A 17,898-nucleotide genomic window follows, 5' to 3' on the forward strand; every position below is an offset into this window, starting at 1 on the left:
AGGTTCCAGTGCCTCAACGGGTCCGATGGAGCACTGCAATACAGTCCCCACAGGGTGTCATGCACCATTGTCGCTTTTTGCACACTCCATCACCTGGGGCTGCAATGGGGGGAGGACATGGCTGAGGTGGAGATGGAAGAGGAGGAGATGGCAAAGGGGATGAGGGTGATGAGGCCCTCGAAGTCGAAGATGCTGGTGCTGGGGCCATTGCACTGGCCAGACGAGGCAGGCAAGCTCAGGAGGCCCTCACAGCCGCAAGATTCATGGAGGATGATGACGAGGTGCAGGGAGGACAGTCCTGATATCCTCTCCTTGCATCTCTGAACATTTGACTCCTGTGTGGCTGATGACGTGCACATACCCTCGGTGCTCAGGCTCATGTCATGGAGACGTAGTGGAGGCCTTAATAGTCACTAGATCCCAGGAGGATGATGACGACATGCAGTGAGGACACTCCATAGACCTTCACATAGCTTGGTGAATGTCTGAATCCTGTTTGGCTGAGGGCAGCTTGCTTGCGCTCTGTGATCAGGGTCATATCATGGAGACATAGCCATGAAACTATAAATGCACCTGATCCTTTGTCAGCCTCCAACACCTGACTCCTTCAGGATCACAGCGTCACTGGTCACAGATGCTGAAGAGATGGGGTCCAGTCCCACCTTAAAGGTGCTGAGAGCACATGGAGAGAATAATGGAACTCTGTGACACCTGCCCACGACATTCTGGCAGCAATAACAAGCACCGTCAAGATGCAGGCATCAGTAATGCGTCCAGGGAGTGTGAGGCAGAACCATCACTTTGGCCTGAAGGTTACACACTGCACAGGGAAGACGCCCTGGGCTGAGACACCTGCCTTTACCTTGTGCAAGAACAAAGGTTTCACATATGGGTTGATACAAACACTGCTCATCATAACAAGGAGCCATAGGCAAGGAGACGTTCTTGGGAGTTCATTTACAATAGCGAACTTTAAGTACAAGTAATTAACACCCATGCCCAGGCTGTGCAACAACATCTTCTTAACCTTCCTAAACCTTCTGCTACTTCTTGGTGCTCCCCTTGCATCCACAATGGGTGTGGAAGTAACCTTGGTGGGCTTCCTCTGGAGGGCCAAAACTTGGAGGGCCACAGCCTGCTTTCAGTGTCCTGCTGTGGGCCAGCTGCATCCTCCTTGGTCTGTGGAGCTGGATTTACTGAGGTCGCAGGAAGAGGGGATTTGGATCGGCTGGACATTCCCTGAGTCACCTGGGTGGATGGCCCCGGGTGTCCGAGCTGCTGATCCTCCTCCCTATGGTTGCCTGATGGCCCCTGGCTGATTCCTTGAGGAGAAGGTGTAGCTGGACTGACATCGAGCTACCTCGCACCCCTCTCACGTTGACACTGTCGGAGGCCAACTATGGCATCAGCAATGGGAGTTGAGCCCGCATAGCAGTGCAGGACTAATGTCCTGGACCAAGGTCTCCATGGCGGCCACCACCCTGCCAGCGTTGACCTTGGTGTGTTGGCATGCCAGTACTATCACCTCGGAGTGAAGACAGACAGACTCCTCCATTGTGCCTTGCAATCTGAGGAGTGCACCAGGCATCATTTCCTGATGTTCCTGTGATTGTCTTTGCAGATCCAACAACTGATTGAGGACTGAGTCCAGAGGCTCATCATCTGACTTGGACTCAGCAGATTCCTTGCTTCCAGCAGTCTTCCGAATGACAGCGACCTAGGATGTCCCTGCCTCTGCCTGCTGTGGACCAGATTGTGTGATGTGCTCACCAGATTGTGATCCTGAGGCTACTCTACATCTAGGTCCCACCGAGGTGTGTCTCTCTGCGCTGGTAGAGGGTGTAGGTGAGCGCCTTGATGGATCTTCAATGGTACTGCCCTCAGGGACCTCATCCAAGGTGCTCTTGGCATTGGGGTCCCGGCTACAGTTGCCTGAGGGCGATGCGTCAGATGTGCCTAGGAGAGAAAGTGAAAATTATTAGTACTTGGCAGCCACGTTGAACACAGAACAGTAGACTCAGAGTTGCATTGAGAGAGGTGTACTGTAGTGCAGGATCCTCATGTGGGTGTTTGCTGTCAACATCACTGTCACCACAGGAACGGTTTCCTCTCCGGCCATTTCCAATGTTAAACTTGTGAATGCAGTGCGGACCTTGATATCCAGCACCCCAGATATGGGACCTCTCACTTTGGTTGTGTGCGATCTTGTCCTGCATAAAGATAGATGGATTGTGAGCAAGTCTCATGCCAGGCCAAACTAGAAGGATGGCAGGCATGCATGTGTGCTGAGTTGAGCCATGGAGAGGATGAGGAGGCAGTCTCCAGAGATGAGGCCATATGAAGATTTGAAGGTGTAAGTGAGAGAATGAATGGTGAAGTCCCTTGAACTGGCAGTGAGTTGCCAGAGAATGTGTGATGGGCTTGTGAGTGGGTGAGTTGAGAGATGAGATGGTTGGTTTATCCTGTTGGCACAGATGAGATCATTCATCCATTTTCTGCACTGAATAGCTGACATCTTTGGTGCAGCATTGGCACTGACCACCTCTGCCACTGCCTCCTGCTGCCAGAGCGGAAGTAGAGGACTTTGTGGTAGGCCTCCACAGCATCCAGAAGGTGGCCCAGTGATGTGCCACTGAATCAGCAGCTGCAGTCTTCCTGGCTTTTGGGGCTATGCTTTCACCCGAGCATTCCTGGGCTGCAAGCACTGAGAAGTGTGCACACGACTGCATTTTACATATGGCGCCCAGCGTGAGGAAGCAGTGATGTAATGGTGTGGCTGGCCATTTGGAGGCCAGCCACCAGCGATCTGTTGTGTTTCTCATGTTTGCATAATTTACGAGGCAGGAAAGGGCGATATGGCGCGAAATCCTATCATTGCGACCAGTGGGTTAAACAACACTTTTCACGCCCGCCACTGCACTTAGTGCAAATCTGGGACAATTCTGTCCGTAGAATATTTTTGGCCACTGACTAAAATCAATTATCTGCTCACTGCTTTACCAATTAAGCAAATTAGAACCTCCTCATGGAGGTTTTTCAAAGATTTTCATCTTTTATCATCACTTGGGTAGCTCATTATTTTATTAGGGACCCTAGTTGCTGTGTTAATTGAGGTCTGACAGTATCCAAATTTTCCATCATATGAGTGATAGTAGCTTAGTTATAACATAGTCCATTCTACCCAATGCTTGGCAATTCCGTCCAGCAACCTTAAATGAGGTTAGGGCCAGGATTTTACATTGGATGGGCGGGCTCGGCAGGAGTAGGCATGGGCGGTCTCAGGGCCAGCCACCGCCCATGATTGGCTTGGCACCGCGATTTCACGTGAGTGGGCCAATTAAGGCGCGCCCAGCGTGGATCACAGGCAGTAGCGCTGAGCGCTACCTGTTTGGGCCGGAGGAGGAGGGAAAGTCGGGTTCAGCGCTCTTTCGTGCAAGCGCATGAAAGAGCACTTCAATCTCCCTGAGGCACGGATCTGCCTCAGGGAGATCTAAGTGCTTTTTAAAGAAATTATCAAAAACATTAAAAATTTAATGAAAAATGTCCCCTCATGTGACTGTGTCACAAGAGATGGGACATGTTTTTATTTTCAAAATAAAGTTCTTATATAATCAGTATTTGCTTTAGGAAACCATATCCTGCTCGTGGATGGGGTTTCCTAAAAAACGTAAAGGCCGCTAGGCCTTTTTGCCTGCCTGCCAACCGTCAGGTCGGACGGGCAGCATAAATTTGGAGTTAATTAGTATGTTAATGCCTTAGTAGGCCATTCAATTAACGGCGGGCGCACAGCCGACTCCGGCGCATGCCCGCCAAACAAAATATTGCGAGATTGTGCGATGACATTGGGACGCATACCCAACGTCATCCCACGTTATGGCATGTTGGGCCCGTCCCCGCATGTTGAATGTAAAATTCTGTCCGAGGAGTGTGACATTGGAGAGTGTTTTTCAGGTCAGTGCATCTGGCAATTTTCACTGCAGACATATAGTGGAATATTAGATCAGTCAGAAATTAATTTGACATGCAAGATCAAAACTGTTTTATTTCACACTTTCACCATTGCAGTTTTTTTCCTTTAATCTAATTTGGTATTCAAGTTTAGGTACATGTCGGAAATTGAAGAGTGATAGCAATCCAGGTTAAATAATTGTACAATTTTACCAGATAATTGTAACAAGAAATGTGTGATGTAAGACTAATACTGTCACTGAGTCTCTGCAAACAAAAAGTCGTTTACAAAAACTTATCCAAAAAAAATTGTCTCTCCTGTGTCCCTGTATAGCTAAGGCTTTTCCGGAAGCTGAACTGGAGGGAACGGTTAGGAAAAGCAATGATATGTGTCCAAAGGTGTTGTGTGTCGGTTCTTCACAAAGCTTTATTCCACTAAGCACAAAATGCTTCAAATGTAAAAGTCAAACCTGGAAGTTGATTGGTGCCATAACTCAGAACTTGGATTGCTTAACCATGAACTTCTTAAGGAGTGTGCCATGTTTAACAACTCAACTATGTCCCATCAATGCCCCCTCATGTCCCCCACCCACCCATGGCCCCTTATGCCAAGCTATGGCACTTCCATGTCCATTGGCTCTATACAATATACACTATAATGACAGTAGAATGTGCAAAAAAGGTAATTCATTCACAACTTTCCACTATGTTAAAAAAACTAATTTCATTATAAAGCAATAAAAGTGTCAATCATCATGACCCTTTAAAGCATCAATAACAAAATCCACAAGCCCTTGAAACCACTTAACCTTGTGTAAATAAACATTGTAAAATTGACTGCAAAGATCAAAGAGCCTGAGCTGTCAATCAAGCAATGTTTTCTTTGGGGCACAGTTGTTTCAGCAAGAGTAATGATTATCTGGGCTCTCACCGTAGTCTCATTATGTATACTTGGCTCATCTGAACGTCTCTTCAAAAACCTGGCATGACTCCATGAAAATTGCAGAGGAGTAGACATGCCTATCACTGCAATGGAGTCGGCCAAGTTGGGAGTGCTAGGCGTGGACTTTTGACCGGGACCAGTCCTCACCCTTTAAAGGCACTCTCAAAAATCAAACAGCTCAGGAATAGGGTCAGGAATCCCGGAATCAGAATGACCTACCATTTTTAAAGGGTTCCTGAGTCATCCAGACTCAGTGAAAATTCAGCTCTATTTCTCCACTGATTAAACAAGAATTCTATTTGCTTTTAAAATAGCCTTCTCAACTTCTCCTACCACCTTCAAAGACATGTACCTGCAAGCCCTTTATGGGATGAATATGACATTTTGGCCAGGCCCAGAAGTTAATGGCTAGCCTACTGGTCAGTCCATGATAAAGCTAAACGAATATGACCTTTGGGCCAGGATAAGATAAATTGATAAATATGGGTTATACTGTAATAAACAGATAGCTTGACCTCAAGGCCAAGATATGCAGATGACTAGGCACAGCAGAAAAATATCAGGTTACATAAGCAAAGTTTATATTTTGGAAAGAAAAACATAAGTGCTAATGAGTTAACACTCATTAAAAGTGCAAACATCATTTGTGGTAAAGGTCAGGTCATTCCATGATTGTTTTGCAAATTCCTCCAGAACTGTGGAGGTGATGAACAGTTCATTCCATGTTTATGTTGTAAACTTATTTGCAAATAAGGATGTAACAGTTAGGCATACAACAATTAGAACATTGTGAGTTAATGAGTTATCCTAAAGATGGTATATATAACCAACAAAAACTGTGAAACTTCAAATTGCCTTTTAGTGCATTCTGAAAGAGCATTTCCCATGTGTGCATGCCTGTACTGAATAAAAAAACTGCTGCTTGAATCCACCTACAGTCAGCTATGTTGTGTCTTTTAGATACTCCACAACATATTTCTGAACTATTATTTACTCGTGTTATTTCTCTTCCAGTCGTCTTTGCATCCTATGTCTCCTTCATAATGTTTCATTCTGTTGGCCACCCCCTTGCCAAGTTAAGTTGAACCCTCATCCACAACGTGAATTACCATGGGGGCATTGGTCTCAGCCCTGTTGGACTGCAACCTGTCCATCTCAAAAGGTCCCTCCTGCCTGAGAATTAGTTCTAATGTTCCAGGAATCTGAAGCCCATATTTCTGCATCATTTCACCAGCCACTCTAATCTGCCTTATCCTACTCTACCTATATTCACTAATGCATGGCCATGGGAATAATGCAGAGATTCTTTGAGGTGTTGCTTTAATTTCCTCTAGCTATGAAATCCCTGACTGAGACCTCAACCCTTTCCTTTTCTATGTCACTGGTTCCCAATCAGACCACAATTTCTAGATGTTCCCCTTCTCCTCTCAATGTTCAGCGCTCTCTCAACCATCATACTAAAGACAGTAGTGTTGTATGGGTTTCACTGTAGTGTAGTGATATAGTATTTAGTACAATTTGTTTATTTCTGCCGTTTATTGTTTCTATTAAAAAAGTGACAATAATCAAACTCAAATTTTTACATTTATTGACAAATGAAACTTTTCCACAGTTAATACAAGAAAGCAATAACCAGTTATTAGAACTTAAAACAAAGAGCACATTCTGGTTACATGAATGTACAGATAACTAGAAAATACCCATTATTTAAAAAACAATTTCACAGTGCAAACTGCACTAGTTAACCTTTTGGATTCACTAATAAATAGCTAGATACTAAATTAGTAAATAAAATTATATCACTAATTCTACAAGTCTATAAAGTTGACACACTTATTTGGCAAAGTGCTGTATTTATTCTGCAAATTGGATTATGTAGCCAGGCAGTTGAATGGCTATAAAGTCCCAAATGAGTTAAAATATCTCCAGGCTTTATCTGGTCAATTATCTGGTGCAATTGAATATAAAACTGTACAAAGTAACTCCACAAACAAGCTCCTTCCTGTGCATAGTTGTGTTGGTTTGTTATATTTACATCTGGCTTTCATACGTAACACAAAACAATGTTTTCACATAATGAATTTACACTGGAAGGCACATATATAACTTAACCAAACATGAATCCCTGTATGAAATATTCAGCAATCTAAGCTACAGCTTAGTATTTTTATATGTAACATACATTTTCTTTCAGCAACATGTACAAGCTTTGTTCAAAATTTTAAGGTTTTCCCTATTGTTTTAATCTCATCACAACCAACATAATCAACACTCAATGCAACAATGTACAAAGAAGTTTTTACATAAACACATTAAGTCAGTCAAATGTAATCAACCTATACAACATCAAAAATAGTCAACAACAGTTTAGTTAGGATATGTTAAATGCCCAACCACACTCGGCCACTATTAGATTTCTGTACAGCATAAAACTTTTGCAAGCATTTCACCAGGAACAAAGATCCAATTAGATTCTACCACAATGCTTTCAGTGATAAATATCTAACAAAATAACAATGAAAAGAAAGATCTATTCTCATCAGGCTTTCTTCGCCAGTGTTAGTTTATGCAGTTTTACAAAGCACTTTCAGAGATGGACTTGGTTATCAACTCAGTTTCCTAGACAACCCAAGAGGCATTAATGAGGCCTTTACAGGATTTGCTGGACAGTATTGTCTTGAAAGTTTCCTCAATCTGTAGTGAAAATGGTGATATATGACTGTATTTGCAAATTTAAAAAAGAAATCCTGAGGCATAGTTGGATAATTTGCTAATACATTGAAGATTCCATTACATATATTTTTGGGTTTACTTAGTGGATCTGAAAGTTTATTTAACTGAAATAGATATTTATTTCAATTTTCCATTTTATATCTTTAAGGTACTTCTACAAAGTAAAATATCATTCTACAAATGCTTTTCTAAGAATGGAACAGTACACAGTTTTTATTTTGCATGCTCTGCAGTAGTTAAAAATCAATTTAAGGAAAAAAATCTGAATTGGGAAAATGACGCCTCAGCAACGATCAGAATCCACACCTGTTCAACAGTCACATTTCTCCAAATGAGAATAAGTTTCACAGGAATGCCTTTGGAAAACGAGACTGAAATATATATTAAATTGAAACACTTTATATCGAAAGCAGGTTCAAGAACGTCACAGCCAACAGTGTAGTAAAGGGGGAAAAATAAACAAAAACCATTCATTTAAATGCAGAGCATCAAGGTATAATCCATCATCAAAACATCTCACAATTAACATTTAGAAAGGGGAAAAAATGGATAACCTAGAAACACAACATTTTTAGACATATTCAAATTGCTACTGAGAGGGAAGTCATGTATGTAGCCCGAAAGTTTGACCTACTTATAAATATCCTGGAGCAATCATAATGCCACCACCAATCCAAAAAGACCCATTTTTAAAAATGAAATATACATTTACATAGGGCTTCCTTGCTGTCACATACAGATATTTAGAAAAATTATACACTGTATTGTCCCTGAGAATCTGTGTTGTGAAATAAGATGAGTTTCACTTCACACAACAAATCACAGCTGAAAGAGGCTTTCCATCTCCCAGGCAATATATTTGTTAATGATTATGTTGACAGCATACACTTTTTATACTATAGCTAGACTTTGCACATAAGGACGCACATACACAAATACACATACACAAAATGGATCTTCATACTGAGATGGAAAACTTAACAAGCAGACCCTATATATTAAAAAGATTGCAAGGAAATTTCTAGATTTGAGAGTAAAATCCTATCATTCAGAACAAGGCATTTGGTGATACTGAGTTTAAGATTTTAAAGCACCGAGAAAATAGAATAGAAACCCTAAAATACTCAGTGTGATTAATGATTCCTAATTTTGTTAAATATGAAGTCCTATAAAAAGTACATACACATACTATTTTTATAACAAGAACATTGTTTTAAAAAGTCACAATAACAATTAATAATTATACTGGCGCTGGCAAGGTTGGTGTAGAATGTGTCCATTGTGCTTAGTTTGTCGAGAGTTGCACTCTCTAATAAGGTTTTGGCGGCGAATGTTGTTGCGGTTTATGAGGTGCTTTGCACCATGCTCTTTTCCACGTTGAACATGACGAAGCTGATTGGCTTGTTCTACGAAACTGGTATGGGCGGCTAGAGCAGCTGCATAGCAGCGAATATGGTGGCCTAACCCATTAGGGGTTTCAGTTCTAGAATGAGAAGCAAAATATCAATTTATATAACCTGTATTCATTTGAGATACCAAGACAGCTTATTAGGCAAAAATCAAATTTAGAGTTTCCATCAATATAGTGCAGACTTTTCTGTCAATTTCAGGTACCATTTAAAAAAAAACTATTTTCCTACTGTATTAACAAACACATAAGTCACTATTTGTTGTGGCACTTAAAGTGCTATTGTTGTTGGCAAACCCAAGTATATTGGCAATGGCTAAAATGAATGAGGAGGCTCTGTTGCTACCATAAGCACCAAGGCACACATGAACTGTTTTTGACACCTTCCCTTAACTCAAACACCTGCCCCCTTGCCTCTGAAGCAACATAAATCCGTTAGTGCCACTCATCTTTTTGATCACAATCTCAGTGCTCAGTTCATCTGTGTGCACCAGCAATTCAGTGTCCCAATCTGTGAATCACATCAGTAAAAATCCTGCCCATCGTGTAGGACAGGATACAAGCTTTTAAATTTTGGACAAGTTAGTGCGAATAGAAGGCAGGGAACAGGAGACCAGTAAGGGAAACATTGACATAGAGGTTATAAAGGTGTATTTAAGAATTTTAGGGCCAGATGGACTGAGGTACAGGAGGAGGTGGTTGATGTTGCAGGGGTAGAAGTGAGCGCTCTTCGTAAAGAATTGGATGTTCAGCTCATGATTAAACAGGGTGCCAAGACTGCAAACTGTCTGGTTTAGCTTGAAAGCAGGAAAGGAGTCAGTGGCAGGAGATTGGAATTTGCCACAGGAACCAAAAATAATGGTTTTGATGTTGAGTGGCAGGAAGTTGTAATTCATCCATGACCTGATGAATGATAACCAGTCAAATAGCACATAAATACTGAAGAAATTGAGATAGATAGTGGAGAGCTGGAACCGGGCAACATCAATACACTGGTGGCTCCAGACAATGTGAATGAGGGACAGGATGTAGATCAGGAAGAGGTAAATCACCAAAGATGATCCTTTGGGGACCATGGAAGTGACAACTCAGGTAGTGGCAACATTCTGATAAGTGATCTTCTTTCATATGGTAATTGCAAAAAACAAATCCAATATCAATATATTCAAACATTCAATATAGCCAGATATTGAAGTCAAAGCTTCCAATGTAACAGTGCAGCAAACTCCTGATGGTAGTGCTCTTAGATATGTTCCAGGGTCTGATTAGGAATTTCCTCCAGCATTCCACCATTTGTCATCAAGATAACTGAAGGGCTTAGATGACAGTCCAAAGCCTTCTTGATTTGAGCTGGGTTGGTGGTAGGTTTATCAAGTTATCTCAGCGAGGTAGGGGTTGTATTCTCTGGAGACTGCATATTTCCAGCATAGGTATTGCTGTGATAGTATAATGGTTAGCATGTTTAGATAATATGTTGGATAAAAGAAATATATTTGAATATGTTTATTCAAATATACGTTATCACAGGAAGTGATGTGGTATCACATGTTCTAGTCAGTCGTACATGTAAGCAGAAGCAAGATGACGTCTCCCAATAAAGCTCTGTGTTCAAACTATCCAACCTTTTGATTATGTTTGTATTAGGCTAAAACCCCAACAGGTACGGTGATGCAATGCTTTCGAACAGAGGCAGAGGTGTTAGTGCTGATAAAAGCATACTGGCGATAATTTCTTATAGTGGAGTTCAGCTGGGCTTCAATGGATTTGACATGCGAATTTGATTGCCATGGCAGAGAGCAGTACTCAGCTGCAGAGTGCATCAAGGTGAATACTGCAGAACAAAAGGTTTAGGCACTTATTCCCCATGTGAATCTGGAGATTCTCTGGATTGGGTTGATCCTATCCTTTAATTTCTCCTGAAGCTTCTAGAAATGTTGTTTGGCCAAAGTCACTATCGTAAGAAGTGGGCCTCCATCCTCTGTTAATCATTCGCAAGGTCTCCTCAGTACTTGACAGATTCTTGCTTTGCACGGCCAAGGCAATGTTGTCACCATAAACAAACTTGTTTTGGGCAAGTCACTGATATAAATGTTGAATAACAAGAGTGGCAGGATTGGGCCTGTGGAAGTCTGTTGTTCAGTGTTTTATATCTGCTCTTCTGCATGCCAATGTATACACAGAGGCATCAATTGCTGAGCATGCAAATGAGAAGATGGTTCATTGTTCTGCAGGGTAAAATGGTGGAGAGCTTGAAAAGCAGTTCATGCTTCTATACTGTGCCATACATCACTGTCAGGTCAATGAATGTCACAGGTTTTGAGTTGGCACAGCAAGCCTGCTTCAATATATGCTTTTAATAATTCCGCCTGGTTGCAGCCATTCTGGAAGACAATTGGCCCCTTAAGGAAGGTTCACTTGATGATGAGCTACTCTATGGAATACATTTTTTTGAGGAACCATGGTTGATGTTGCTGGTTTTGAAAGGGAGTAAGGAGCTGCCTGCTGATAGGAAATCACTGACAATATCAGTTAACATGGGAACCGTGAGAGGAAATTGAACGAGTTTGAATAACGTGGGGAAGGGATCACGGGAGTAGGTGGAACAATTTGAGCTTAGAGATGGGGACAAACTGCTGAAGGTGAGGGTTCAAGGGTGAAGTGGGTGGGCTACATGGACAGGAGGAAGCAGAGACAGCTGCACTGTTGCTCTCATTTTCCGTTCCTGGTCTAGAAAGAGATGGGAGGATACAAAAAGGTCAGCCATGTTCCTCTTCTGATCCTTATTCAGTGACTTATGCTGGAAAGTACATCTATGGAAAATGATCAGGTGATGCTTTTCAAAGTTAAATAATCTGTCAAAATGCACTGCCTGAATTTATAAACTAGCACCTGGCCTATTAAAGTATCTTGCAAAAGTCAGAAATAGAGGGTCAATATGGAAGAAAATTTTATTACACCTGATTTAACAAGAAACAATAATTACTCAATATTAGGACCACTGCTTAATATTCTGGGGTATCCTTTAAGCACTAGTTTTTTTTTAAATCCATCATATCTAGTTCTACTCAGCTTGTCTGAAATATTGTAACCTGTCTTGCTGACTGACCTGTTGTGTTTTGAGCATGTTCTATTTTTGCCTGATTTATTCACTATTCTCAGTTTAGCCATAAGCAAGTAACAATAAAATGGGGTAGAAATGGCTATTACATGAATTTACCTAAATATCAAAGACCCTTGAACTAAATTTGAAATAAACAGTTTAATGCCTCCTTGAAAATTGTGGAAACAAGAATCTGGTACAAATATGTTAAGCTTTTTTATGACAGTACAGCTGATAGCAAGTGCAACCCTATTGTGTTTAAATAAAAGCTCTGAACTGGATATTGAAACCCAACATTACTGGTCAAGTTTATTTAGTCAACAAGTCTGCCAAATTCCCCAGTATTTGACTGCCTCTTTGCTAATTAAAATACTTATAAGAAACACTACATTTATACCAGTGGATAGTACCAGTAAGTCAATCATGCTCATCCAATTAATCCAGTTCCAAAAGTATGGGAAGTGACAGCAAAGGAGTGATATAATTATCCATTTTCAAAAGGGGAGACAGAGCTAATTAAGATCAATTGTTCAATATCTGTGGTAGGAAAAATTCTGGAGCTTTGAAGATGAAATTAGTAAATATCTAAGTGAAGAGATAATAATTAGAAGCCGCCACTGATTTCAGAAAGGGGAATAAAGGAATATGGAAAGCTAAATACCAAACCAGTTTGGCCAAATGGATTCTTTTTATATTATTATTTTTATGTTTATCTATGTCATTAATATATTGAAACAAGAAACATATGCCTGCAATTTCCATCTTCTCTTTTGCTGATTTACTTAACAGCAATTTAGCCAGACATTCAAATACTGAAGAATGTAATTTAATTTCACAAATGCAAAGCTATTAAAATAAGACTAAAGTAGTTCATCAAAATACTCTAAAAACACCAGTATCATTAAACAGCCAATTAAGAATTTGCAGTCCATTTCCCCTTCCACTGTGACTATCCAATATCTCCCTGCATTCCCCTCAGTCCTATTTCTCTCTTAGCCCCTATCCTAACAGCCTAATGTGTCTCAGAGTCCCCTTCCTGAAGTTTGTATACCTCTATGTAAACACTCTTGCAGAAACAAAAAATACTATTGGAAGGTGAGCCATCCCAGACTTGTGTGTGACAGGAAGCCAATCTCTTCTCTCTCAGACTAAGGCGGGCCCTGCATGCTGTGCTGTGAGACAGATAGCAGAAATAAAATGACAATATTTAAGATATACGCAAATAAGAAGATGGAACAAGAAGGGGAAGGAGGACAAAATGATGTGATTACAGGCATAGAACATGCATGAAGGTCAGAAATGAAAGGTTAGATATATGGAATATATATTAAGAGTATCAAAAGCAAGTTGAAAGAGGCAGGAGCATACAGAGGTAGATAAAATGCACAGAATGCACAGAGGAGAAAAGTTAGTTAACACCACTATCATTTTCCTTCAATAAATGAAATCCTAGGGATGAATTACTACCCCGATTACTTCAAGAGATGGTTTTACTGCAATATGAAACAGGACACTGCTTGTGAACCCTGGGCATTGATTTGAGAAAAGTTAAAAACAGACTTTAATGTTCTTATGTTATTTGGGTTTTGAGCTCAAAACAAGGTGCAAATGCTGAGGAATGAAACATTTTCTTACTTTTTATGATTGATCAAGCATCGTTGTCTTTCATTTAGGATATCAACTGACCCCAAAGAATGGTTTTAGAATAAAGGATTAACAGATGAGATATTCTAATGTATGACGTAGAAGATGATGCATCACTGACACCAGTGATGGGCTTGACTCGAAAGAGAGGTTGGAATCAAGCCTAGGAGCTGTGTGCCTACTCTGTAATGTGTTTAGATGTAGTACAAATGAACAAATGTTAAGCAGACACCAGAGTATATCTGCAATCTGTCTTAGAATCATACCCCACGTCTAGACTCTGAGGGCTCTCTCCCTGAGATGGAAGAACACATCTCAACTGCCAATGCTGAGGAATGAAACATTTTCCTACTTGTTGTGATCAATTGAGCATCGTTTTCTTTCATTTACGATATCAACTAACCTCAAAGAGTAGTTGGAATGTGAAAGTTTCCACCACAACTGTTGTTGAAGCACAATCTGCAGATTCTTTGAAAAGAGACTTAGATGATTGTCAGAAAAAGGAGATGTTGATGGACATGGGGAATGAGCGAAAGAGTGGAATTAGACTAGATGGCTCATGCAAAAAAACACCGAGGCTGACTCGATTGGTCAAATGGTATGCTGCCGCGCTGTAACATTCTATGATTAAATGTTACAGGCTTAAACATATTCCCAATCATTATATATGTTTCCATTCGAGTTTGAATCTTTCATTATCATTACAATTATGCCAACTACATTTTGTTGTGTGCTTCCAGGTCATATGACAAGGTGGAATATTTAATAACATCGCAGTGTTAAGTTAGGATTTATTAATGGGACAAGTAACTAGCAGCAATATATGTGGCTTGAAAGGCAGAACTCAAAAAGAACTTCAAAGTCTGTCATAGAACATATTAGGATTGTGTGTCCTGAGATACTCCAAAGAGTTCAAATTATACAATAAATCATTTCACAATATTCACAGGTAGTAATATTCAGGAAGAATGTAAGTGGCTGCCTCAGACCACGCCAAAGGCTGTGTTCTTCTACATACTGACTAATTACACTCTGTTGAATATAGGTTAATTTTCTTTCACTGCACAATCATAACACATGGTTTTAGTGAGATAACACTTCGTCATTGTAAGTATGTCAAATAACTATAATGCTCCTATGATCATGTTCTATTTGCACTTTCTCCAAGTTAGGAATCTGCAGACACTCAAACAGCAGCGCTATGTGCAGCCAGTTGAATCAAAGAACTTCCTTTCTGGAAATAACTTGATTTTACAGCTCAGTTTGAGCAGATTATGTAAGTGCTGATGACACTGCAGAGTACTCCGACCAGAGGAATAAAAAACAGCTGCAAAAATATCACAGTAGCATTACAGACAGTAGAAAAGTAACAAAAAGATAGCTGAACCATATGGATCCGATTTTCCCTTAAAAAAATCTCCCAGGGGGTTTCTTAAATTTTAAACACAATGTTAAAAGAAATACTTTTCAAGGCTGAACATATGCATTTCAAAATTCAAGTTTAAAAAGGCTCATTTTTTTGATGTGTTGCCGACACACTTCACACTGACATTGTGCACACTGAGGGCAACAAACCAACTGCAGCCATGTTTCTTTCGTATTTAGTGAGAACTAAAATAAGTTAAAGCTTTAGAAGCTATCATTTCTGTGCAATTGTCAAGTAGCCAGTTATTATCCATTCAACAAATATCTTTAAACTGATCAGGACCCCTATCTTAACTCTATCATTTCCTCACTCCTGCACAAACATACACCACGGTTGTTGAACACTAGCATAAATAAAAAACTAAAAAGCTAACGTATTCAATGCCATGTTCTTAGCAGGAATGGTCCAACATCACAAAAATGCCATTAATTTACAATCCTGCCCACAAGATTGCATGCTGTGGACAATGGAAAAAAAATACCACATTGGGTGCAGTAGAGATTTCTTCTCTAAAGACTTGAGGCACAATGTTAAGACAGCGCAAAAAGACAGTTTTGTTCTACACCAAGTTGCATTAAATCAGAACTGAGCGCTATTAATGTTGACATTGATGCTTGAAGTGAGAAGAACTCCATTTCCTAGCATTAACACCCCCCACCTTTGGTGAACCCAAAGTAATGAAATGATACCTGGGATAATTGGTAGATCAATTTTCTACAGTCAAGAATAGGAGAATTTGGATCTGTTGCTGAGATACTCTGAGATTGAGCCACCCATCTTAGATTTGGGAGCAGAAGATAGAAATTGCGGGGAAATGCTTCATACTTCCCCATAGGTGGGAAAACAATAACTTTAATCTCCTAGTTTGAAAATGTAAAGCTACATAGAGAGTTTCTACCTTAGGCTATCGCCAGTGCTACTAAAATCTTACCTTCAACATTATACTAAATTATGAATATTATTGCAAATTCATCCTTCCAAGTACCAACACGAGTAAACTCTTTTTTAATTCATTCACAGGATGTAGGCTTAACTGGCAAGGTAACCATTTATCATCTATCCTTAATTACCCTCGAGAAGGTTGCTGAATGGCTTGCTTGGCCATTTTAGAAGTCAGTTAAGAATCAATCACATGACTATGAGTCTAGACTCAGATGTAGGGAGGTTGGGGTTTTACAACAATCCAGCAGTTTCATGGTCACCATTACTAATATTAACTCTTTATTCCATATTTATTTAATGGAATATAAATTCCCCAGCTGCCATGATGAGGTTTGAACTCATGTCTCCAGACTATTAGTCCAGGCCTCTGGATTACTAGTTCAGTATGCTGCCTATATATAACCACTACGCTACCTACCTCTAGCACATTTAATCAAATGAATGTTGGTCAGAAAAGGAACTCGGTTTTTTACCCACCTGCATTTGAGTTGATGTTAAATCTTGAAATAATGTTGATCAAAAAAATCTTAAGATATTTGTTTTATGAAAGATGTTTGATTTTCCAAATGCTAATAAAAGTACAGTTGTCCAATCAAGGCCCAGCTTTCATGCAACTTTGTGATTGGCATTCCTTAACTGTTGATGGGAGAAGGGGATTAAGAATGGGGGATGGGGATCATACTTGAAAACCTAACTATTGAATTTTATTTTAACTGAGATTGCAATATTCTGTTTTTGAAGATATATTGGGATCACAATAAAATTATTACTTAGGACTCTATTTCAGTTCTAGTATTGTCTAGGTTCACTCACAAACCTTTGATATCCATAATTCTAGAATTTCTGCTAGATCAAAATCAAGTTTCCAATCTTTGTAATTTAAAACAATTTTCCCTACACAAAGCTACTTTTAAAAATAAAATAGGACCAGAAGTTCTCTTCTTTCTAATATAACTTCCAATTTGTAGCTTATAAGCACCATAGTCATTGTTTCTAAAAACCTACCTGATGTTTTGATTCTCACATTCAACAGACCTGCTGTTCTCTCTCAAATTGCTTCGGACATTGTGCACTGTATATACAGACATGCTGGGGTGTTCAATAAGAAGGTTTTCCATTGGGCTGGTCTCCACCTGCACTGGGGCATGACCACCTGCAGTGAAACAGGGGGGAGGGGTAATGAACCAGCTCTCCTCCAAAGCACAGGAGTCAAGCTGAAGAAAGGAGGGGTCACTGCAATTGCCAAGCAACTCAAGAGAAGAGGTTGAAGAGGAGAAAATGGCTGAATTTGGAGAGGTTTCTCTGTCTATGCCATCTGTTTCTTCTCTAGAGCATTTGGTGCAAGCATCTAACAAGCAGCAGTCAAGTTGTATTAGAAGTGGGAAACAGAAAAAAATGGGACAAATAGCAAAGCATTAAAGTTTAAAAAGTGAAGTAGGTATCAGGGAAGGGGTGAGAAAAGGAAATACATTTATTAGTTTGATTTTATAATCAATACTGCAAATTATATATAATATCCACATATTTGTACAAAAGTACTAATAATCATGAACATAAAGACAGTGCATTAAGCTATGCACCTAGAGGATTTTCCAATCACCACATTGTGACATATTTTAAAGGCAAATATTACAAAATTATGCTGATAAATATGTATTAACTTATTATGTACGGTTTCAAAACCAAATTAAATTTATCCATACAATTGAAGTATACCATGCCTTCAAAATATCTACACAATTAAATCTAACCCT

The 17,898-nt window shown here is 40.0% G+C and overlaps 1 protein-coding gene across 2 annotated transcripts in view; it reads right to left on the reverse strand.

Moving 5' to 3' along the window:
- Positions 1-6,462: 6,462 nt before the first annotated feature.
- tp53inp1 (tumor protein p53 inducible nuclear protein 1) overlaps positions 6,463-17,898 on the reverse strand; it is a 33,265-nt gene continuing 21,829 nt past the window's right edge. For both annotated transcript variants that reach the window (XM_041189338.1, XM_041189339.1), the window contains exons 3-4: positions 17,150-17,492; positions 6,463-9,107 (exon numbers count right to left, since the gene is read on the reverse strand). In XM_041189338.1, the coding sequence (XP_041045272.1) occupies positions 8,858-9,107; positions 17,150-17,492 (593 nt within the window). In that variant the 3' untranslated portion in view covers positions 6,463-8,857. The remainder of the gene's footprint in view (positions 9,108-17,149; positions 17,493-17,898) is intronic.

Source organism: Carcharodon carcharias, chromosome 6 (genome assembly GCF_017639515.1).
Source record: "Carcharodon carcharias isolate sCarCar2 chromosome 6, sCarCar2.pri, whole genome shotgun sequence".
In the NCBI taxonomy this organism is placed as follows: Eukaryota; Metazoa; Chordata; class Chondrichthyes; order Lamniformes; family Lamnidae; genus Carcharodon; species Carcharodon carcharias.